The sequence below is a fragment of the Bactrocera tryoni genome, chromosome 2, assembly GCF_016617805.1.
Source record: "Bactrocera tryoni isolate S06 chromosome 2, CSIRO_BtryS06_freeze2, whole genome shotgun sequence".
Lineage (NCBI taxonomy): Eukaryota > Metazoa > Arthropoda > Insecta > Diptera > Tephritidae > Bactrocera > Bactrocera tryoni.
Window position 1 is genome coordinate 33,625,264 of NC_052500.1, and position 24,896 is coordinate 33,650,159.

Consider the following 24,896-nt stretch of genomic DNA (forward strand, 5'->3'; position numbering starts at 1 on the left):
AATTGCCGATTCTCCAGCATCCACTCCTTTATTTAATTGACGTTGATCATTTGTTGCTGTTGATGGCCGCCCCGGTCGTGGTTCGTCGTCAACGCGTTCTCGACCCTCTTTGAACAATTCGTACCAATCAAAAGCACTTCCTCGCGACAAACAATTATCACCGAAAGCCTTTTCCAATATTCTGAACTTTTCAACACCTGAAATTTGATTCCACACACAAAATTTAATGGACTTCTTTGTTGAATAATTTCACTCGCAAAAATCGCCGAATGCACTTCATGTACTTCAGAAAGACAAGTGTATAGTAAACACCAATGATTATTTTGATATGGAATTTGTCACAGAGGCCAATAACAGTCATAGCAACTTAGAAAAAAAAGATATGTTGACGAATGGATTTCCCTGATTTTTTAATTTTAATTAAAAAGTTTAACTATTTTTTGCCCACAACCCAAATCTTCTCTCAAAATCTACCAGGTTGTGGTTTGACACAGTCCCAATTCTTGAGAACGTCTTGGGAATATTTTCATCCTTATTGGAAAATCCGGTATGTGTGTATACAAACATAGACTTATAAAGTAAAGTTATGTTCTAATTACCACAAAATAAATCAAGTGTAGGTCTCGTATGAAGGTGTTGTTATTTTTTAGTTTTCTAAGATTAATTTAGGGCACTATGATTGTTCCTATTGCCTATGTGGCATATATGCTGACTGGACTGTTTTTAAGACGAAGAACTCCCAGAAATTTAAAAATTCCATATTAATTCTATCGAAACATTTCGCTATTTCCCTATCAAGAATGTTAGAAATTCAGATTTTGACAGTAAAGTACATTAGTTCGTGGCATTATAAACTGAAGATGTGGCAGCTAATATGAAACTAGTCGGAGACATGATATAGTTTGACAGTCAGTTTAGTTTATAGCGCAGCTTGGACGTGTCGCAATTTTAATGTTTAACCTCGTTGTAATAGCTGGTGTTGTATCAGAAAATTATTTGACTAAGTACTCTCTGAAGCAACGACAGTTCATGTTGTCAATAGCGGGCACTGAGTGTAAACTTCAAACGATCGGACTGCTAAGAGTTCTCAAATTGCTTACTGGGTTCGAATTTGCTTCCTTCAAATGTCTGTATGTCGCAGCAAGCGATATATGCGGGATTCACAAGCGGCTCATACTTTAACCAAGCGCCCGTACGTCTACACTTCCAACTCGATTGCTTCCCCATTGTGCAACTTCACGATCAACATCAGCGGCTCTACACCATTTTCTTCCTATACAGTTTCCATGCTCCGCACGCTATTCCATCTGTGTCGGCGATGGTTTCCACGCCTGACAATTTGTTCGATAATAATTGTTAACCTTTGGTCAATTTGACACATAGCACATACACATACATATGTACATGCATATATTTGAGCGTTGCGTAGTTTATGGTCAGTGAGAATTTCTTGTGAAACTGCGTCCACACAAAATGTTTATCTTCTGTCTTGTATTCGTGGGCCTTCTTACATCTAATCCCTTCTCTGCGGTTCACTTGCATACATACAAACATATACATATATATGTACGTATATACATAGGTATTTGTGTGTTTGTGTGGCGTTTGGCTGCTTTCGGTTAATAGGGTTCCAAGGAATTACGTCGTTGTGTGCGATATTGGCGTGGCGATAAGCCCACCCGAGAACAAAGCTTATGAATGGGCAGACATTTTTTTCGTTTTGATTCGAGCTGCGATAAGTCAAGATTGCGTTTTTAATAAGCTATGAAAATCGTGAATATTTTTAATTGCAAGCGAACCGAATTGTACGCAAACGACGACGGTATCGAAAGATGATCAAAAACAATTGAACGTGTGAAGGCTTTCTTACATTTTATATCGGTAACTGATTGGTAATAAAGAAAAGCAATGCTATAAAAATACAAACTTTATTTCGAAACTCAAATTTTTGTTCGTGGCTTAAGCCGTAGATCATTGAGAAATTTATTAGTGTTTAGGAGTAAAAAAATAGTAAGTTTTATTGCTCTTCTATGGCATTCTATCTGGTTGAATATTTTTTTAAAAATCTTAATTTCAAAACATGATGTTCCTCTGCCATATATTTGAAACTCTTCGTTTTTTTTTAAATTGTTTAGAACGGAGTTAATGATCAGATTAGTAGAAAAATATTATCACAAGAAACCTGACTTTAATCTCTATACCTACCAATATTCATTTTTTCTAATAAGGGCTTCGGAGTTAAAAGTTTCCAACGCCCACCATTATCCATTGAGGAACGGCTTGAAATTTGTATCCTTCTAGTAGTCTCATCAAAGCATACCGTGAAGGCAGGGGATGTCCAAAAGACTCTGCTGCAAACGACAACATTAAAACAATTCACAAAGAAATTTGAATGTCAGCAAAATGAAGTTGAGTGGAATAACTGCCACCCAAAGGCTAATCGATAAGGAAAGTATATTTGGGATTGTAAAAGCTCTGTGGAAAATAGTTTCCGCGAGAGCTCGATGCAAAGCTACAACAAACTGATATTTCTGAGCAGTATTGGAAACGGTTCAATCAAATCGATAAATGATAATTTTGGCTACGGTAACTGTTGCAGCCATATCTCGACGGAGTCCAATCGATAGACATCCGAAACTTCTGGAGATGAGCCAAATTCAACGAAAAGAAAAACGCAACAGCTTGAGAAGAGTTTTGATATACCATCCATCATATTCTCCAGATCTGTGACTTTTTTATGTTCTCAGCTGGAAGGTCAGAATAACAGTGTATCACTCTTTATGGCAGCTATGTTAAACAATAAAATTAAATTTTTCCGAAGAAAATTATACCATCTTTGCAGCCTGCCTATAACAAAGCCACTAATAATAATAGGTTAGGGTAGGTTAATCTGGTAGGCCAATAGGTCCTTTGTGTGGAGTTCAGTTGTTAGGTCCATGAAAGTAGTCATCCTTAAGTAGCCTAGCCTGCGCTTGACGCGAATTTTAACAGACTCTGTGGACTCACTATCCATACCTCCTCCAGTGTATCATACCGTGGGGACATAGTGGCTTACAGCGTAGTCTTGCCAATGCGGGACAAGCGCATAAGAGATGCTCTATTGTTTCCCTGGTGCATTGCTGTAGACGTTTCCGCAGGGATCTGTCAGCTCTATTCTGCGGGCGTGTGCCGCCACCAAACAGTAAGCAGTTAGTACTCCGATCATATTCCTACAGTCTCTTCTATCGAGTGCTAATAGAAATTTTGTGTAATTCCAATCTACCGTTTTGCACCGTTTGTCAGGTAACTCGTTCCATCAGGTTTTGATTTTCTTTACCGTACTTCTGTCCAGATCGTCGTATAGACAATGCATGGGTTTCCCAATGTTGACAACGTTTTCGGGTGTTAGCCGTCCACCATTCTCGGCAATCTCGTTCACTATTTCATTACCTTCGATGGCTTTGTGGCCTGGCACCCAGAAGAAGTAAAGTTCCTTGCCTCTGGCAACACTTTCCACTTCTACTCGGCTTCCCAAAACACTTCTGGACATATGCGATACAAGGTTACTGCTTTGATTGTTGCTTGACTACGTAGAAGTTGACTTAGGTATTGCCTGCAGGGCATTAGAGGGCATCTCCGGGGCTTTCGCAACAGCAAAAATCTCGGCTAGAAATATACTGCAGTGGTCCGGGAACTTAAAAGGCTGTGTTATGCCTAACTCTGAACAGTATATTCCCTCACCAACTCCATCGTCCATTTTCGAGCCATCCGTATAGATGTTTGGAGTTTTAAGCATAGCTAACATACCTTTACGCCAGCCATCTTTACTTTGTTTTCTTTGAACCATCTTTCCCAGTTGAAAAGTGGGTTATCATGTATGCAAAAATATGGAGCAAATTTTACACTAAATTCCGAAATTTTTGCATTCATCGAAATCAACCAATACCATTTGAATATCTCTATGCGAACAATGTTTCGGACATTCCCTTTTCATTCACCCAAAACTTATTATGTAGATACAATCGTCAATTAATTAATAAATATTTTCGTTTAGATTCCAAAGATCTGAGTCCAGCTGACTTAACAGATGACCAACAGCACTCAGCTCGTGAAGATCATCGGCTTGAAGAGACTGACATTGAAATGGAAGAAGATACAGATACAAGAGAGAACGACAATCGAATACTTGCTATAAATCCACATCGAATATCGCCGATTAGAAGAGAAGAAAGTACACCGAGTCGTCCACCTAGTGTGGCCATATCAAATGGTTCAAATTCGCTGGACGCATTTCACAATGTCAACGATCATATTGTACACAAAATCGAACTAAATATAGAACGTGAAAAACTGAGAGATCTAAATGAAATTAGTATCGAATCAACTTCAATAAATTCAAACGACATACGTCCTGCCAGCAGCAGCCCACATAAGGACGAACTGGCCGGCAACGAGACACCGCCGATGTCTTCACCAACAAGCGTACTACCAAAATTGCGCTTAAATGCACTTTTGGCTTCCGATCCGGCCTTGAAACCGGATGCAAAAGACCTAAAAGTCTTACACGAAGAGACGCAAACGAAAAATCGACTCGCACAGCTACCACCGCCACCGGCGCTTACCAAGCACGAAGATATGGACACTTTAATGAGTGCGCCAGTAGTTAATGTCGTGGAACCGGTGCTGAAAACGTCGTCAGTTGGCGCTTCAGCATCACCAGCTGCCACAGCGGATATCCCACCACGCCTGAAATTGTTCATGTGCTTGCCCTGTGGCATACACTTCAGCTCACCCTCAACATTGGAAGCGCATCAGGCCTACTATTGCTCGCATCGGTAAGTAAATATATTGACCGAGGAGGGGACAATGGAGTTAATAAACACTTCTTTCATTGTTGCAGTAATAAGGACATGGAGTCTGACGGAGGTTCGCTGTCCACAGCTATTACCGAAAAAACTGGCACATTGAATGCTAACACGCCCAACGCTTCTAGTGGTACCATCAATATCGGCGCAGGCAATAACGGTAGCGAACACGTCGCCAAAGCCATCAAGACGGGGAAACAATATGCATGTACACAATGCTCTTACAGCGCGGACAAGAAGGTCTCCCTCAATCGGCACATGCGCATGCATCAAACATCGCCCGCGCATAGTAGCACCGCGCCACCATCAAACGGCGCCGCCACATTAGATGAGGGTGGTTCTAGTCAAGTGAGTCAGTTGTTGGTTGATAGCGCCAATGATCTAGCCTAAGTCCAAAAAAAAAGAAATGCTTTATATTTTTAAAATTTTGTATGTTTCAGCAAACGGATCGTTACTGCAGCGATTGTGATATTAGATTCAATAATGTAAAGACGTATCGCGCACACAAGTTGCATTACTGCAGTTCACGCCGCAATGAGGGGTAAGAAGACCGCAAAATTTTTAGTTAAAAATACACCAAACATTCTCTTCCATACTCCAGACAACTAACACCCAAGTTGGAAGTAAGCACCGCTAATGTAATTAAACCCCCGGTAGGTGCGGCTGCCATCAGCCCTCAGACGCGCACAAAGACGCCGACGCCAGCTATGGTGGCCGCGGCCGCTGCGGCAGCTGCTGCTGCAGCCGCATCGTTGCAAGCATCACCGCCACAACCATTTCTGGCTTTACCCACCAATCCAATATTGATAATCCCGTGCTCGTTAATACGAGCGGCGAGCTGGATACCTGGACCACTGTAAGTAATGCTTAACTTAATTTTACAATTGTACAAGTACTACATATAATATTGGGGACTCTATAAAAGGTACTAAGTGTTGTTTCTATTAAATATTGCTCCCTCAGCTCATCAGCATCAGCGTCCATTTCAAACCCTGATACCACCTGCTATATGTTGGACAACGGTAACTTGAAGCCATTAGCCACAGCTTTGAATATGGGTGGATTAAATGCCAATACTGCGGCGAATAATAATAGCGCAGCTGCAAGCGCAAACATTCCACAAATGCCGACGGTCGAAACACCGCCGGTTCGTCAACCTTCGCAACCTAACAGCGACGTGCTTCCTGTGGAGAAAAATACTGGACGTAGTAGCGATCGCAGTGAGACCTCAACGCCAAAGCGAAAAGATGGTGCGCGGTAAGTACAGTGTATTTCAAAAGTAAGCCCTTAAGGTTCTGACGAATACTCGAATACCGAACACTGGAATACCAGATATTTCGTAGACTATAGTATGAGCATTCCAAAGCAAGCCTTTACAAATCTAACCGCATAGATTTATGTTGGTATGAAGTCAAATTATATAATTATACAGCAGTAGTTCTTCTAAGTACCTGATGAATCAGGTCAGAGAACCTTCAAGATTTACAAATTGGACGAAGTACTACGTCCATCCCAAAGATAGAGTGGTGAACTAATTTGCCCAATAAATATCACTAGCATTTTTGGCTGATGAAACAAAAAATTGGATGGTTATAAATGAGAAATATATACGATTTTCAACTTAGCCATAAAAGCAGCTTAATTAGTACGCGTTTTAAGATTCAATAACCTCATTCTAGAGTTATCTGTTCTAAATATATTTTATTAATAACCTCGTCAAAACCTATACTTAGTATGCATATCGCTTTGATTCTCTCATTTGCAACAGTGAGTCTGCACCATTGGACCTCTCACTACGCCGTTCGCCTCCCTCTTATGTCAGCCTACAACGACAGCGAGTTCACTCGGCCTCCTCCTATGCAGATCACGATCAGCAACGTATGGATATGGAAACTCTGTTGGAGGCAAGTAAGGAGAACTTGTCAATGGATGAAAGTGGCACAGTGACACCCGAACAGATTGTATGCGCGCCCTCATTACCAAACAGTCCGTCGATGAGTCCATCGCCAAAACGACGTGCAATAAGTCCACGAAGTTCCGGTGCCGGTAGCACATCTTCAATGTCACCACCAGTAAATGTTTCGACTGCATCGCTGGTGGCAGCTGCCGCCGCCAGCAATATGCTTGATCTACCACTGCGTTCAATGTTACCCGCCGATCTAGCGCTGAAACTCTCCGAAACCAATATCATGAATCCATTGCTAGCCAAACAAAACTTCGAACTCGCTTTAAAGCTCTCGGCGGCTGCTGCTGCTGCAGTAAACAACAGCACACCAGCAAATGTGGGTAATGGTTCGACACACGCTGAGTTGGCTGCAGCGGCGGTTGCTGCTGCCACATCAAAGTCTTCACTACTCGGCATGCCGGTTTTGAGCAACCCTTCCTCAGCCGGTAATAGCGGTAACGTAGGTGGCGGATCCAACGCTGCTGTGCAACCGCAAATTTATGTCAAACAGGGTGTTTCCAAATGCAAGGAGTGCAACATTGTCTTCTGCAAGTACGAAAATTATCTGGCACACAAGCAACACTACTGTTCGGCACGCAATCAGGAGGTTGGCGAAGGTGAAGCCAAAGTGGTCAACACGTCGCCTCTTGGGGTCGGTGCGGCCGCAAGTGTTGAAACGACACCGGTCGCCTATCAGCAACTAATTTGTGCGGCCTGCGGCATCAAATACACATCATTGGACAATTTGCGTGCTCATCAAAATTACTACTGCCCCAAGGGGGGTGGCACGGCGGGTTCAGCAGTCGTTGCAGCTGCTGCTGCGACAGCCGAAACTGGACAGGTAAGGCAGGATTTGAATGTATTATAAGGATTTGATTTTTTATAGTTTCGTTTCAAATTATAGTTGCCTCTTACTAAGGAGAAATGTGGCAAATGCAAGACAATTCATGAAATTGGTTTGCCATGTCCACCGCCGCCCGCACTGCAACAAACGCAAGGCAGCGCACAGCACATCGCGGCGACATCGACACTTTCAGCACCCAATCAAAATATGTATAAATGTCCTGTTTGTGATGTTGTCAGTCTGACAGCCACCGAGAGTCGAAAACACATAGAGACGCACGGCACCGTAAAGGCATTCCGCTGTAGCATTTGCCGCTACAAAGGCAACACTTTACGGTAAAGAGACTCTTCACATTGCTATTTAGGATTGAAATGTGAATGTTATGTACTTTCTTTTTCAGTGGAATGCGCACCCATATCCGCATGCATTTCGACAAGAAAGCCACCGACCTCAATGAGGAGCACTACATGTCCTGCATCCTGGAAGATGAGGGCTTGGAAATCCCCAGCATAGCTTCTACACTAAATCAGGAACAATTGGCGCAGCAAATAGCCGCTATGCAACAACAGCAACATCAGTTGCAGCTGCAAGCTCAGCAGCAGCAACAACAACAACAACAGCAGCAACAACAAATATTCAATTGCGATTTATGCAATTACTCATCTTCCTATAAGGGCAACGTGGTAAGTGTGAGACAAAAAGCTATACCCGATTAATTACCATCAAATACCATACATTTACATATATAAAATTTTAATTTTTTGATTACTTCTTCTAGCTACGCCACATGAAACTGGTACATCCTCACATCAACATTCACTCACCATCAATTTCACCTGAAGCCAATGACCTGGAAACTGCCGATGTAGCTGGTTTGAATGGAGAGAGTGCGTAAGTAGTCGGATTTTTATCATCAATTTCGAATTTACTTTCCTCAATGGTTTTCAATGGAAGACGGGAATTCTTAGTGAATACTTTTTCAATTCTCAAAATTACACAAAATAAAAAATACGTTTTCTGAAAGCCTGCAAACAATATCTAGGTTAATTGCACCAACTTGGCCATGACGATACAGGAGATGTAAAGGGAAACATTGTCATGGTAGAATACACTTTTTTCTCCTACACTTTGGCCCAATAATTCGCCAAGTCGAGTCCTGTGACCGTTTTGCCCTTCTCCAGGTTGTCACACTTGGCGAGTCCCAGAAAACGGAGATCACCAACCATCGGTGGTCTCGAAAACTCGTATTGCCTACTCTTTCCGAAGTAGCACCTGTTAGCAAGAGTTATTGCGCATTGGATTTTGAGGCTGACGTTGGTGTTAATGCTGTTTTTAGTGCCAATGATATCAATATCAACGGCGTACGCCAGCAGCTGTACACTCTTATAGAAGATTGTTCCCTCTTTATTCAGATCTACAGCTCGAATTATTTTCTCCAGCAAAAGATTGAAGAGGGGTTTCTCATCCGAGGCTGTTTGTCGTTTTTCATTGGGGTAGGCTTTTAACGTGGCCATATGTAAAAGAGTCGTTTCTGGCCACTCCCAAGTGAATGGCGATCAGAGAACTTTCCTCACTTGCGTGAACTTCTACACATGACCCCATCCTCCAGCTCGAATTATTTTCTCCAGCAAAAGATTGAAGAGGGGTTTCTCATCCGAGGCTGTTTGTCGTTTTTCATTGGGGTAGGCTTTTAACGTGGTCATATGTAAAAGAATCGTTTCTGGCCACTCCCAAGTGAATGGCGATCAGAGAACTTTCCTCACTTGCGTGAACTTCTACACATGACCCCATCCTCCTGGGTGGTTGGCCATCCTTGCTACACGAGATATACGACGACATTGACATAGTTCAGCGAATTAAAAGACAGCGGCTACGCTGGCTAGGTCATGTTGGCCGAATGGACAAAAACAATCCAGCTCTGAAAGTATTCGACGCTGTACTCGCCGGGGGAAGCAGAAGAAGAGGAAGACCTCCACTCCGGTGGAAGGACCAAGTGGAGGAGGACCTGGCTTCGCTTGGAATATCCAATTGGCGCCACGTAGCGAAAAGGAGAAACGACTGGCGCGCTGTTGTTAAATCGGCTATAATCGCGTAAGCGGTGTCTACGCCAATTAAGAAGAAGAAGAAGAATAGATTGAAGATGTCGCACGATAGTGAATCGCCTTGTTGGAAATCTCGTTTGGTATAGAACGGCTCTGTTTACACAGCCGTATTAGTTTTGCGAGGATACCAATCTCAGAGATAACGGCATAAGGCAGCACTTTTTCATGCTACCAAAAGCAGCTTTTAAATCAATAAAGAGGTCCGCTCCATCGCCATCGATTGGGGAATCGGGTTCACCATCTCTTGATGTTACACTTTCAATGCCTTTCAGCAGGCTGGAGAAGTGCTCCCAACATTGTTAGGCTAATATTCATTCACGCCAATTCGCTGGGTTCGTAGAAAGTATGCGACTGACATGCTTCAACCTTAGTGTTACGAAATCTGGATAGTGCAGGAGAAAGTATCCAGATGTTTCCACCTCATCTTCCTCCCTGCGACTTTGGACAATTTCCGTCCTCCAAAACCTTTAGCCAATGAGACAGTGTCCAGTTGGGACATTTATCATTGCGGCGATATGAATCTGTTATCTTACTTTAAAAACTTATTTCACTATATTAACTTATCTCTATTTTTTAGCAATTTCACCATAAAAAGCGAGCCAATGGATCAAGCGCCTAACGTCAGTCTAACAAATGCGGCACGATTGCAAGACAATAACAACACAACAATATTGGCTGCCACCTTGACAGCACCACCACCGCTGAACAGTCTCGGCGCCGAGCAAATGCCACATATTAAAACTGAACCCTTGGATATCGGAGGCGACAGCCAACCAGCAACAACACCACTACCAGCGCTCAGCTCACCCGCTATTGGACCACCGCCACCGCTCAATGCTGCCACCGACGACAATACCACAGTTGCGGCAAATCAAAAATATTGTCAAACATGTGATATTTCCTTCAACTACATGAAGACCTATGTGGCACACAAGCAATACTATTGCAAGAATAAATTACGACGCCCCGAGGCCAGCGAAAGTCCCAGCCCCAACGCTGGACTCATGCCAATGTCGGTGGCGTCGCCCAACTCGTTGCTGCTGTTGCAGAAGAACAAAGAGAACCTGCAGCAGGAGGCAGCCATTTGATAGAATGAAATGTGGCAGGCACGCAAGCACTGGGAGTGGTACTACAAATGCTTCTAAAGCACGATTGGGCAGAGAATAAGAGCAACGGAATTGCGAAATGGAAACAGTTATGCACAAAACGTACAGTATTCGACTGGAATCTCTGTAGATGAAAATACTTGAAAATATTATATAGTATGTATTCAATAATGTGTTCGGATAATCAAAAAGTAAAGCTGAAATATGTAGAGAGTAGAGAAAAACTTGAAAGCTTTTTCCATTATGTAATGAAAATATATAACAAAGTAATTATAAGTATTTTCCTAACTTTATCGATTTAATCACGACTTATTATGTATGCCAAAGTTAATTATTAATGCTACGGAAATAATTGAAATAAATAATGCTAATAGTACTTACTTGTGTAACAACATATGTACATATGTATATAAAGTTACAAATATACGAAAGCTCTTCGCCTGTATATTCGAATGTCTTAAATATAAATATATACATACATATAAGTACATATGTAAACATGTGGTGTTAAAATATTTGGAAAATGCAATTTTTCAAAATAGTTTAGTCATTTCCCTTGTAATCTAGAAATATTTTTTATGTATTTGCTGTAATTATTGTAATTCTTCTCCAGAAAATGACAAATATTTGCGTAAAAACACTGTTAAAACACTTCCATAAACATAAATATGTATATAACTGAAGAATATTTCAACTTAATCTTTCTGTTATGTATTGACAATACATACGTATGTACATATGAAGCTCTAATTATCTTTCAAGATTACTAATATTATTATAATATAATAACGGTTCAAGCATCTCTCACGCAGCGAATCGCGAGCATATTTCGAATGAGCCCCTCATCATAAGCGTACATAAAGGCCATGTGCGCGGGTGCAATAGGTATTTAAATACATATATACAATATATAAGTAAGCACATAAACTTAGGTACAAGACAATAATTATTTATTTCAAATACATACATACATATGCATATGTATGCATATTCAACTAAGTAGCTATCTCAACCTAATAATGAATAAATATGTATTAATATTCCCATTTAATTTATCTACTTACATATGTATGTTTGTGTTTGTATGTTCAAGCATTTATATATACATACAAGCGTGTATACATATGTATGGTGGACAAACCTTAGAAAATAATAAAGTGTATCAATATAAATAAATAAAAGCAGTTTATTCATTTAACTGTAATTAATCTGTATTTATATACTCCTAAATCTACTACATACCTTCAGAAGACAGATCGGTATTCAGTGAAGAGTTCTTAATCCTAATGCATATTCACTTTCCGGCCAGCTCAAAGGACCATACTGCTGAGTATATACTAAATACGGGCGTAGATATAGATCCCATTTCTGTATATATAAAGGGTGATCCAACTTGAGGTTCCCTATTTCTTTTTTTTTTAGAAAAAACACTGAGACCTCAAATTTAATGGGAAATGTTTATTATTATTCGAAAAGCATTCGTTGTCAATTATTTTTTGAAGATTATCTCTTCAAATGTATGCCGCGGCTACGTCTCAAATGATCCATCTGTTGAGTCGAATTTTCAATAACTCGTTCGAGCATTTCGACTGGTAGCTGACGAATGACACGCGTGATGTTGTGCTCCAAGCCCTAAATCGAAGTGGAAGATCGTATAGATTTTAGACTTCACATATCCACACAGGAAGAATTTAAGTGTGTGATCTTGGTGTCCAATCGAACGGCCCAAAATGTGAAATTATCCGCTCACCGAAGTGTCACCGAGAGCACGAGCTTCAATTTCAAACATCAAATAGTCGGTTATCATGCTGCGATAACGGTCACCATTACGTTCTCACTGGAATCATTTTTGAAGAATCATGGACCGATGATTCCAACAGCCCACAAACCACACCAAAACGTTGTTTTTTTTTTGTGATGAAATGACAGCTCTGGAATTTCTTCAGGTTGCTATTCGTTCCAAGTGCAGCAATTTTGGTTGTTTACATACCTATTGAGCCAGAAATAGGCATCACAGCTGAACAAGGTTTGGCTCAAAAACGCTGAATCTTGTTGGAACTTTTCAAGAGTCCATAAATCGAATCAGTGTGGCTTGCGAAAGTCGAGCGGTTTCAACTCTTGCACAAACTGTATTTTGTACGCTTTCCATTTAAGATCTCGACGTAATGTGCCAAGCGTTCCATATGTTCGTCCGAGTTGCATACGTACGTCGTGTACGTGATCCTTTCGGTCGAATATTATCCAATAATGAATGCTGGGTCTTGAGGTTGGGGATGGTGTTGCCAATAGTACGTTCAGTAAACCAAATTCGTTGACCATAAGGTGAGCGAAACGCGTATTCTTTACAGAAAGTGAATATTCGTAATAAAGTTGAACGATTTGTAAACGTTGTTCAGGGGTAAGTCTTTCCATAATGAAATGCCAAACAGTACTAAACAAAAATAACTTCACAGCTTGACACGACTCACTTGTGATCTGTCACCCGTTTGTATCAGAAAGTAATTTGTATGGGATAATAATTAGTTTCAGAGGGGGGCATTGCATTTAACATATGTATGTACTCATAATATAGCAGCGAGGTCGGTCGGTCCCTTCTTTAGTCAGCAGTAATAAAGGGCGCTCTAAGATACTTAATGGTCGGACGAAAGCCTGCCCAACGATTGGAATTTAAGTGTGCTCTGCCCAATAAAAAAGGAGACCCCACAATCTGCGCCAACTACCGTGGGATAAGCCTCCTCAACATCGCATATAAGGTTCTATCGAGCGTATTGTGTAAAAGAGTAAAGCCCACCGCCAACAAACTGATTGGACCTTATCAGTGTGCCTTTAGACCTGGCAAATCAACAACCGACCAGATATTCACCATGCGCCAAATCTTGGGAAAGACCCGTGAAAGGAGAATCGACACACACCACCTCTTCGTCGATTTCAAAGCTGCTTTCGACAGCACGAAAAGAAGCTGCCTTTATGCCGCGTTGTCTGAATTTGGTATTCCCGCAAAACTAATACGGCTGTGTGAACTGACGTTGAGCAACACGAAAAGCTCCGTCAGGATCGGGAAGGACCTCTCCGAGCCGTTCGATACCATACGACGTTTCAGACAAGGCAACTCCCTATCAAGCGACTTCTTCAATCTCCTGCTGGAGAAAACTATTCGAGCTGCAGAACTTAATCGAGCAGGTACAATCTTTTATAAGAGTGTACAGCTGCTGGCGTATGCCGATGATATTGATATCATCGGCCTCAACACCCACGCCGTTAGTTCTGCTTTCTCCAGGCTGGCCAAGGAAGCGCAGAAAATGGGTCTGGCATTGAACGAGGGCAAGACGAAATATCTCCTGTCATCAAACAAACAGTCGTCGCACTCGCGACTTGGCTCTCACGTCACTGTTGACAGTCATAACTTTGAAGTTGTAGATAATTTCGTCTATTTAGGAACCAGTATTAACACCACCAACAATGTCAGCCTGGAAATCCAACGCAGGATTGCTCTTGAAAACAGGTGCTACTTCGGACTGAGTAGGCAATTGAAAAGTAAAGTCCTCTCTCGACGAACAAAATCCAAACTCTATAAGCCGCTCATAATTCCCGTCCTGCTATATGGTGCAGAGGCTTGGACAATGACAGCAACCGATGAGTCGACGTTACGAGTTTTCGAAAGAAAAGTTCTGCGAAAGATTTATGGTCCTTTGCGCATTGGCCATGGCGAATATCGCATTGAGCTGTACATGGAACGATGAGCTGTACGAGATATACGACGACATTGACATAGTTCAGCGAATTAAAAGACAGCGGCTACGCTGGCTAGGTCATGTTATCCGGATGGATGAAAACACTCCAGCTCTGAAAGTCTTCGAAGCAGTACCCGCCGGGGGAAGCAGAGGAAGAGGAAGACCTCCACTCCGTTGGAAAGACCAAGTGGAGAAGGACCTGGATTCGCTTAGAATATCCAATTGGCGCCACGTAGAGAAAAGAAGAAACGATTGGCGCGCTGTTGTTAACTCGGCTATAATAGCGTAAGCGGTGTCTACGCCAATTAAGAAGAAGAAAATACTTAACAAGTTCCCGTTTCTACACAATCTTTCGTTATTTCTTAGAAATGAACTTGGATTCGGCCACCAATACTGACTTCCAAAGAGGAGTGAAATAGCGGTTTGGTGGATAAAGACACATTGTAAAACAGTGCACATATATATTGACGGAACCAAGATAAAAAAGTCTTTCGATTTCAGATACTTTCAAGCAAAGATCACAGCAACTAAAGAAAGCCTTCTTGTAATTGTAATTAAAATTTCCCGGGTAATTCAATAAATTTGAAAGTTTTCTCAGAAAAAAATTCTAGAAAATTCACTTTTTTACAATTTACAATTCCTTAATGGAATGATATGCGCAAGAAAAGCGTTTACAAATTATGAAATTTTGTTATCAAAATAATCGTTCTCCATCTGCAACTTTTCGTGCGCTTTTGCCATTTTATGACTGTAATAACGGTGCGTCTGTGCTCGCTCTTCGTTGAATTGTTGAAATTTTCAAGTGTACAGTTTCTTTACATAATAGACTAAATTGTTCAAGTGCCAATAAGAGAAAGAACCGCTCGTAATAATGAAAATATTGCTTCCGTTCGGGTAAGTATTGCAATTTATCGATTCCAAGACGTCCTCGAGAATTGGGACTGTGTCAAACCACAACCTGGAGGATTTTGATAAAGGCTAAAAAATTGTTCTCATTCAAGAACTTAAGCAATGAAGTATTTGCTGATTTTGCCTTGGAACAACTTGAAAACGATAACGATTTTTTTAAGAAAATCATCTTCTCACATCTGAGCCTCATCACTTTCTGAATGGTGCCGTAAATAAACAAAACTGTCAATTCTGGAACGAAGAAAACCCACAAATTTTTCGTGATAATGGTTGTTCATGAATATTTGTGGATTTTCACCTAGATTGACAATTTAGTGTGGCTTTTGATCTGGTGAAATCATCCGTCTGTACTTCTTTCGAACCAACTTTTTATGGCCGCGATAGGAAACAGTTGATCTTGACAACATCTGGTTCCAGCAAGACAAGGCTAAGTGCCTCACAATCCGCGGAAAACCCGATTTATTGCAAGAAAAGATGGAGATTCGATTATTTCAGGAAATTGTGACATTGAATGGCCTCCAAGAAGTTATGATTTAACACCATTATACAACTTCTTGTGGCATTATTTGAAGTCATTGGTTTTTAGAAATAAACCAGACCCTCTTCAAGCTTTAGAAGCCAATATTGAACGTGATATTCGTGTAATATGACTTGATTTAGTACGCGAAAATTGGGTTCATCGGTTTCGTTCCTTCAAAAGAAGCCGTGAAGACCATTTGAATGATGTTATATTCAGAAGTTAATTGTATCGTTTGTACTTCACACTAAATAAAAAGCATTTTAACTTCTTTACCAATTATAAATCAAATCACTCTTATATGAAAAACTCTGCATTACGTAACTGCCTCAACCTCAGAGAGTATTTTTTGGCACTGTAATTTGTGGTATAATTAAATGGAAGTAAATGATTACCTATCCGACTTTTCTCATTGCTTTCTTCATATTCTGGCCTGAACTTTTTTCTACGAAATCCGTGCTGATTTGATTTAGTCAATGAAATCGATGGTCGACGCTTACCGCGTTTAAAAGTATAACCAAAGTATACAAATTGATGGCCGATAGAACCTGAAAAACACAGTAAATCTATTGTCACCGTGAAGGTAATTCAGCAGCTAGTTGCCGGAAATCAGTGCTCTCCTAAATATTAACAAAACATCGAAGTTTGTAGACTCTCAGTTAAGTAAATTTGCGAACAAACAGCTTCTGAGAAGTTTTCTTAGAAATAAATCTCATCAGATGCGTACCTAAAGCAATCCATCCACCTATGTTCTAACCGTCTAAATAACTTCACCGAATGCCAACATGCATCGCAAGTAAATTCTTGATGGCTTGGAAGTAATGATCTCTCTGAGAGGTGAGCACGAAAGTAAGGTCACCCCACAAAAATTCTGTAAACGTATCTGAGAAATTTCTTGTTGCTACTTCGACAACGACTAAACGAAGGATCGTAACTTTAAATACAGATTAAGATATTTCAATTGCGATATGGAAGGCAAACTACTGCTCTGAATCTTCCACAACAGTCAAGGCGATTTAATTGGAACCGACCCGGATCTCTTTCTGGCCAAGGACTGTCAGCAGGACAAAATTTTTGGAATGTGTTCTCCCGGCTAAACAACAACAATAAATTTAAAAATTCGATTGGATATTTAGCAGGCTAAAGTTTTACCTGCATAGACAGGCGACCACTAACTACAACTTCGCATGTCTCCACAAACGCACTCACAGTTGGTATAGGATTTCCGCAATCTTGTAAGAACAATACTGTTATATATACTCTATTCGGAGTACATGTTACAACAATAACAACAGCATTACGTGAGCTGGTTGATCTTTTGAAGTGTGCATTTAGGCTCATCAGTTCGAATAACATACTGCTTGTTGTTTTGGTCAACACACGATGTAAGCATAGGGATATAGTACATATAGTCGGTAGGTAGGGTGGATGTCTGACCAGAGAACATAAAACATAAAATATATTTTATATTCTCTGGTCTGACAACGAATTTAAGCCTTTGTGAAGCCACCGCGACTAAAATCACTTCACACTAACCTGCCCTCTCTGAATCACACTTTTGTTCCTGATGTTCATCAATTTAAAAATTTTAATATGAGCAAGTAATGAGCCATCGAAAAGAACAGCGACCGATAGCTGCGATTCTTTTACTATTTGAAGATGTTTTACAGTCTAGTTTTATTCATCTACCTCTTGGCACATTATACAGTAATCGTTATATGGTATTCCCAGTCTACTGGCGTGTCTCAGCTATATCTATGACATATTTGTCTATTAAATATCTACAAGTAGCCAGAGATATAATATATATATATGCATATATACATATATATACATATATTCCCTCCCAATTGGGGTCTAATCGTCGGGCGATGCCTGTCGAGAGTTGCCTAGAATATCACAGTGTACTGGAACCCATTGCAGGTGTTTTGTGAAATAAGATATTAGATCCACTAATATATCAAGTCATCATTTTATTATCTCTTAAGAAACCCTCAGGGACTTCAGGCATTTTAAAGCCGATTGGCTCTATGTAAATATAAATAAAGATAGCAATAAAAAGTACCTGGAAATTGTAAATAAAACTCAAAATATTTACTTATTCATCAATATTTATTTTGTCGCCTTCAAAGTAATCCCTACCAGATGTAATGTACTAATGTCAACGATTTTTCTAGTCCTCGAAACACTTTTCATAAGCACTTTTTGGAATGGCCTTTAGCTCCTTCAGCGAATTTTGTTTTATCTCTGCGATCGGCTGAAAACGGGTTCCACGGACGGAGCCAAATCTGGTGAACACGGTGGTTGAACAATTTTACTTATTGTATTTTTGGACCAAAGAGACCTCTTTACGGTACTCTTTTTGAAAAAAAGTCAGCTTTATCGGGACGAGTCGAGCAAGAATCATTCGAACGGACATGGCACATCATCATTTACCCGGGAATTGTAAATTGTAAAAAAGTGAATTTTCTAGAATTTTTTTCTGAGAAAACTTTCAAATTTATTAATTCAAAAATTTGTCCACATATTATGGTATCTTTTAACTATATTTTAAGACTTAAACATATTTAAAAATATTTATTTGGAAAGGGACGACAGCTGCTCTCCGGGAGCTCCTCTATAAAAAAAACGCGTCTTGCGATGATCACTATTTCTCTGAACTGGATCCTCTGAAATTAAAAAAACCAAACCGATTTTGTTAAAGTAATGTTAAATCTAGTAATTATTCGATGGCTCTTTCTCAAAAAAAGTAATCATTTTTGATCAAAATTTCGGCCTTAAGTCTATATATAAAAGAAAATTGCGTTAGTTACGTCATTTATAACTCAAGAACGGCTGAAAATTGGTGGGGAGGTAGCTTAAAACCAGGGTAAGGCATAGGATAATTTTTATCTCTTTATGTTAAATTTTAATACAACTCTTTAATACAAAAATTATATTTCAAATCATAAGCATTTGTTCAAAATTCATGTTTGTAGGAATCATTTGAATATTTGCGTACAATATTCAACAGATTCTTCCTCAAAAATAATACAATTGCGAAGTATTTGGGATAGTAAAAAAGAACTGCAATCAAATACGCAGTGAAATAGATTATAACTGGCTCAGTAATCAGTCGTTGAGTATGTATTGCACCACGCGGATCCCAAAAGACAGATGTAATAACCTTTCCAGCCGACTTTTTCGTCTTTCCACGACTGAGCACCGGTTCATCAAGTGCAGTCCACTTGAATGACTGTCAATTGGACTCCAGTAGGAAATGATGCTATGTTTCTATTGTCACACACCGACGCAAAAATTCGGTTTTATTATGATTAAAGAGCACTCAAACACTTATCAGAATCAGTTATTCGTTGTTTTTGTTGGATTATGAACTTGCGAGGCATCCACTTTGCACATTGCTTTCGAATCTTTAGAGCATCTTTGTCCTCGGTACTCAATTCGCCTGTTTCTAATCGACTAATAGAAATCAGATAGATGTTATCTATGTATCAGCCACAGTGAAGCGTGGACGTGTCCTCTAGTAGTTTATAAAAAATATTTATCGGTGAGAAAAAATTTTCGATTAATTACTAAAAAATATATTGAAGAAGATCGTGTTAATATTGAGATCGGTTTAGCGGTTTTCGAGTAATGTTGGTAACCGACTTTGAAAACACCATTTTGAGAAAAACTTCCAAGAACTCTGAAACGCCTTTTCAAATTTGCGTGTAACTTCGAAAAATTCACCGGAACAATATGAAACTTTCAGTGTGTATTCTTAAATATACATACATATGTAAGTATGTACATTAAGAAAATAAACTTTAAAAAATCGATTAGAATAAGCGAGGTGCGAATTGTGCATCGTTATTCCGATTCATTTGCCCTTTCACTTCTAATCGCTGCGCTTTCGCGAATCAAGTGCTCTGGTACCTCCGCCACAAAGAGTTGCAGAATCGCGATCCAGAAGTTTGTCAGAACCGCCGATATCGGACCACCATATACTTACATATGTACATATGTACGTATGTATGCAACTCTCATTCAAACTGAACGATCAACACCAAGCCCCTGTATGGAAAACTTTTTTTTATTTAACGAGATATCTTCACCTTCTTCTTCTTGAAAATGCTCCGAAGGCTATGCTTGGTCACTTAGAGTCGGGTTTGAAACATACTACGGCATCATCAATTCCAATGGCTATTGTCGATTCGCCTATGTACCGATAATATGTAAAGCGTTTCCAGTTAGCTCTGTTACAATTTGCTAAAAGTTGGGTTAACCACGGAATCAAAGTCAAGACAAGTATAGGCAGCGTGGGTAGGCATTTATCAAGTAACCAAGTCAGTTAACCATGATCTCGAAGACAACCCCTAAATATTACAGCAACATACATACATACATACAGTACACTCGCGGTAACAAAAACACCGCCTTGTGTGAACACCGGCTAACATGAACATAATTTTTTTTACACTGACTACTCGGTAGCGTGAACACGGAGAGAAAGCCCTATAACGTGAACAAATTTAAAAAGCATTTAAAACGTTATTTTCTTTTCTACATGCATACATATGTATGTTAATCATGGTAATCGTTTTTATAAAACGGGGAATACCCGTAAATTATTGCTTATGAGTATACTGGGATGGATCGATGTGGATTGGCATTAAAATTAGTGCGCGTTGCTGACTTTGCATGATCTAATCTAAAGTTATTCGTGAAAAATGTCGCAAAAACGACCAAAATACTTGTCTTTAAAGAAAAAAGTTGATGTAATAGAAAAATTAAAAGGAGGATCAAGCGTAACCAGCTTAGCAAACCAGTACAGTGTTGCAAAATCAACAATTTGCGCTATCAACAAAAAAAAGAGAACATTTTAAAATGTGTTAACAGTACATTTTCTGGGCCTAGAAAGCGGAAGACTTTGAAGTGTTCTGAACTTCCTAAAATGGAAAAAGCGCTTTACCGTTGGTTCCTTAAACAGCGACAAAAAAATTACCCTGTCAATGGATTGATAGTTACATAAAGAAAAAGCTAAATTTTTTCATTCAAAAATTAAAGAAACTCAAAGCGATTTTAATGCGAGTGATGGATGGTTGCAATGCTTTAAGAAGCGTTATGGTATGCGTTTTATTAAAATAAGTGGAGAAAAGTTATCTTCTAGACCTGAACTTGTGGACCCTTTCAAAAACAAGCTGCAAGCCAAAATTAAAGAGCTAGGTCTGTCGCACGATCAAATATATAATGCAGACGAATCGGGACTATTTTGGAAGCTGCTACCTGTCAGAACATACGTATCCTCACAAGAAAAAATGCTCCTGGAAGGAAAACGGAAAAACAGCGTGTACAAACGCAACAGGGGTGCATAAAGTTAAACTTCTTGTTATTGGAAAGGCAAAAAATCCTCCCTCTTTTAAAAATTTTGATTCTCCTGTTGACTACAATGGCTCCAAGTCGTCATGGATAACGGCTGCCATTTTTAAACATTGGTTTCACCATTCGTTTGTACCACAGGTTAAAAAATCAGTTTTAGTGATTTCAAACTTTTACATGTGTATTTCTTATTATTGTAGGTCAGGAAATTTTTAAAAGATCAAGGATTGCCCAATAAAGCTCTGCTGTTGATAGACAATGCTCCATCTCATCCTCCCGAAAATGAATTGAGATCAGATGACGAGTTAATAACTGCAATGTTTATGCCACCTAATGTCACTCCACTCATACAGCCAATGGATCAAAATGCCATACGACTTACAAAACTTTTCTACAAAAACAGTCTTTTGGCATCAATTGTAGCCACAAGGGCTGATGTTATTGAAGCCCTAAAGAAATTGACGTTAAGAGACGCTATTGGCTATTCAGATTTAGCTTGGCAACGTCTTGAAAAGGAAACAATAGCAAAATGCTGGACGAACATTTTAAGCTCTGTAGAAGATGAAAAAGACTGTGATGAGGATATTCCATTAGCTACTTTGAAAGAAAGGATTTGTTTACCAATTAACTGCCAACAAGAACGCGCAATAGAACTGCTTCATTCAATTAATCCAGAGGTTTGAACCTTTTCTTTCATCCAATAACTCATTTCATTTAAATTGTGTATTTGCAGGGTAGTTTTTCAATTGCTGATATCAATGAATTCACTGAAGATTTTCCTAACTCAACCAAAACGAACGAGGTTTTAACTAGTGATGAACGTGAAAGCGAGGATAGTAATCTGGAAAGACCACATACAAGAATAGAGCCTAGTGAATCAATCAACATTTTTAATAAAGCTTTGCAATGAGCGGAAGATGAAAATATAAGTCCAACAGATATCAGCGTACTTAAACGTCTCCGCGAAAAAGCAGTGTTCAGCAATTAGTAAAAAAAGAAAAACCAAAAAAAGATAACCCATTTTTTCCAATAATTTCAATGGGTATTTTTTTCTTAACAAAACCTAAACATATAAATTACATGTTTTTACAATCTGAAATAAAACAAAAATAAATGAATTTGAATTAAAACACAATGTGTCACCTGAAATGCAAAATAACGTAACAACATTTTCGGAAATTTACAGTGGCATGAATGAAACACGAAATAAAATGGAACATGAGTGAAAAAAAAATTTAATATCGATTAAAATTGGTTTATATCTGTTATATTATGTATGTAATTTGAAGTAGTGAATCGTAATCAATAAGACACTCAATTTTGAATTTTTTGATGATACGTAAACACGCTCGGTTTTTAATAGTTCACGTTACCGCGAGTCTACTGTATGTATATGTAATACCAGCATAGCTGCTAAAACAACAAATATGTGTATCCACACAACGCCTTACGATTGTATTTGTTATTGCTGTATGAAGATAGGATGACTAATCTCCCAACACTCTGAAATTTGTATTACTTCATTTACTGCACACATGCATACATACCTATTTAACAAAGCCAAAATACATATGTATATATCAGTGTACATATGTGAGAAAAGTGGTAATTGAAGCCACAAATGTACATATGTCTGTATATCCTTCCCGATATTCTAAATAGCAATAAAGTTTCAATTTTCAGTTCAATAAAGCATGCATATGTACATAAGTGTGTAAGTATGTATATACATATATTGAGGTTATACATGCCAAAAAGTGAGGTTAGTTAGCAGTACTAGTATCCATATGCCAGTAGTTGTTGTAACGATAACCAAAGTAATTAATAATGCGAGTTAAAAATTCTTCGTCGAATAAAATGAGGGGCCTTTTCCGAATACACCCGACAGTTGTGGAAGCAGAACTGCACCAAAACAGCAAAATTATTAAGGTAACTTTTACCAAGTATTTCAAAAATTTGGGTTCGTTGCCAGTTGCCAACTTTCCTTCAAACTTCTATCATAAGTGCAAATAAATCATAAAATTATATATATGTATACCCGTTATCCTATATTGCAAATTCTCAATATATACTTGTTTTCAAAGTCAGTAAAACAAAATATTTATTTTTAAATCAAATGTATTTACTATTTATTTGTAGAAAATTAAACCTGCTTCTTTAGTGTTATTGATCAGAAAAACCGAAAATTGTGCTCTTAATTATACGCATTGAAATTGTACAAAAAACAAAAATTGAAAATAGTGTCAGAAATATTAAGCAATAGGAATAAAACATAACTACGTTGAGATGCAGTCCACTTGCGAGTTTCACATCTTTACATTTGTTTATTTATATGTTTTAAATTCATGTGTAAATACATTGGATTTATTTCATTAAAAAGTAGGAGCATATATGTATATAGACAAATACAGTAATAATTTAAATAATTAGTTTGTCCCCGAAGTATTGGAGAACACTAGCATTAGAGCATTTTCGAAAATGCTTCAAATCACCGTTTACGTCTAAACGCAGTACAAGCGTGTATTTCTACTATTCGCACGCCGTTTTGACTACGCTCCTCTGTTTTACCCTTATTTCTCGTCTCCTAACTACTAATATATGTTTTTATGTATGTGCGAAATGCATTTTATTCGTCCTTCTATTCAGTGGCAGCCATTGCACGTGCCTGTGCCCGCACACGTTTTTCATACTCCAAACGATTTTGACAATAGATTGTATATGCCTCTGCCTGCGCTGGATCCTTAATGTTCGGTTCGTTGAGCAAATCTTGAATGCCAAGCAATATCTGTTTAATGGTAATGGCGGGGCGCCAATCTTTCTCCTCATCCAACAATGACAAACAAACCGTTCCAGACGGATACACGTTAGGATGGAATAGTGGCGGTTCGAATTTACATTTTGGTGGCGATGTGGGATAGTCATCTTTGAAGATCATACGCAATTTGTAGAGACCACCTTCCCATGCGGTGCCCTTCTTACCGGGAATCGCACATTCCCAAATCATAAGGTTGAGAGTGCCATCTGGATTTTTGGCTGGACGGGCGACAAAACCGAATGGGTGATCCTTGCGCCAAGCTTTACGTTCTTCCCCTAAGCGTGTAATTGCTATTCCTGACATTTTGTTAGCGAATTTCTATTTGCACTCTTTATAATAAAAATGAGTCTCCTTCGTTCGCTTTTGTTCTATTTTCTTCTACACCCGAACGAACACACGATTTTCTCCTCGGCAATGTTGAAATGAAGTTGTCTTTCCTCAGATCTCTAGATTTCGAAAGAGTAGGGTAAACACATATAAACAACAACACAAAATTACAACATCTCACATTTTCTTTATAATATTGAGTTCCTGCTTAATCTAGCACGCGGATTTTGGAGTTTTTGCACAAAACTTTCCTAATTTAACCGCTTAATTCGTGCGTTGAAGAAGAATTGTCGTTGTATGCGTTTTGGCGACTGTCAAATATGACAGCTGCAAGAAAAACTACAAGAAAACGCTGAATATATGGCGTCATTGTACGGTTGCATTCAAAGTCATACGGT

The 24,896-nt window shown here is 39.2% G+C and overlaps 3 protein-coding genes across 3 annotated transcripts in view; 2 read left to right on the plus strand and 1 right to left on the minus strand.

The window, feature by feature from the left end:
• Positions 1 to 11,920, plus strand: part of LOC120768152 (zinc finger protein ush) — a 250,155-nt gene extending 238,235 nt beyond the window's left edge. Inside the window, exons 3-12 of the mRNA XM_040094713.1 lie at positions 4,034 to 4,814; positions 4,880 to 5,192; positions 5,285 to 5,385; positions 5,446 to 5,700; positions 5,808 to 6,101; positions 6,613 to 7,630; positions 7,694 to 7,968; positions 8,034 to 8,316; positions 8,412 to 8,524; positions 10,313 to 11,920. Of these exons, the coding sequence (XP_039950647.1) occupies positions 4,034 to 4,814; positions 4,880 to 5,192; positions 5,285 to 5,385; positions 5,446 to 5,700; positions 5,808 to 6,101; positions 6,613 to 7,630; positions 7,694 to 7,968; positions 8,034 to 8,316; positions 8,412 to 8,524; positions 10,313 to 10,823 (3,944 nt within the window). The 3' untranslated portion in view covers positions 10,824 to 11,920. The remainder of the gene's footprint in view (positions 1 to 4,033; positions 4,815 to 4,879; positions 5,193 to 5,284; positions 5,386 to 5,445; positions 5,701 to 5,807; positions 6,102 to 6,612; positions 7,631 to 7,693; positions 7,969 to 8,033; positions 8,317 to 8,411; positions 8,525 to 10,312) is intronic.
• Positions 11,921 to 20,637: 8,717 nt separating this feature from the next.
• LOC120768369 (jerky protein homolog-like) lies at positions 20,638 to 22,417 on the plus strand. The gene is made up of 3 exons (XM_040095035.1): positions 20,638 to 21,497; positions 21,557 to 22,033; positions 22,090 to 22,417. Exons 1-3 carry the CDS (start codon positions 21,228 to 21,230, stop codon positions 22,264 to 22,266), a joined length of 924 nt encoding a protein of 307 aa, XP_039950969.1. The 5' UTR covers positions 20,638 to 21,227; the 3' UTR covers positions 22,267 to 22,417.
• A 1,216-nt stretch (positions 22,418 to 23,633) lies between these two features.
• On the minus strand, positions 23,634 to 24,802 carry LOC120769213 (SUMO-conjugating enzyme UBC9-B). The gene is made up of 2 exons (XM_040096106.1): positions 24,680 to 24,802; positions 23,634 to 24,617 (listed from the first exon to the last, which is right to left on the minus strand). The coding sequence occupies exon 2, from the start codon at positions 24,472 to 24,474 to the stop codon at positions 23,995 to 23,997; it is 480 nt and encodes a 159-aa protein (XP_039952040.1). The 5' UTR covers positions 24,475 to 24,617; positions 24,680 to 24,802; the 3' UTR covers positions 23,634 to 23,994.
• Between the last annotated feature and the right edge of the window lie 94 nt (positions 24,803 to 24,896).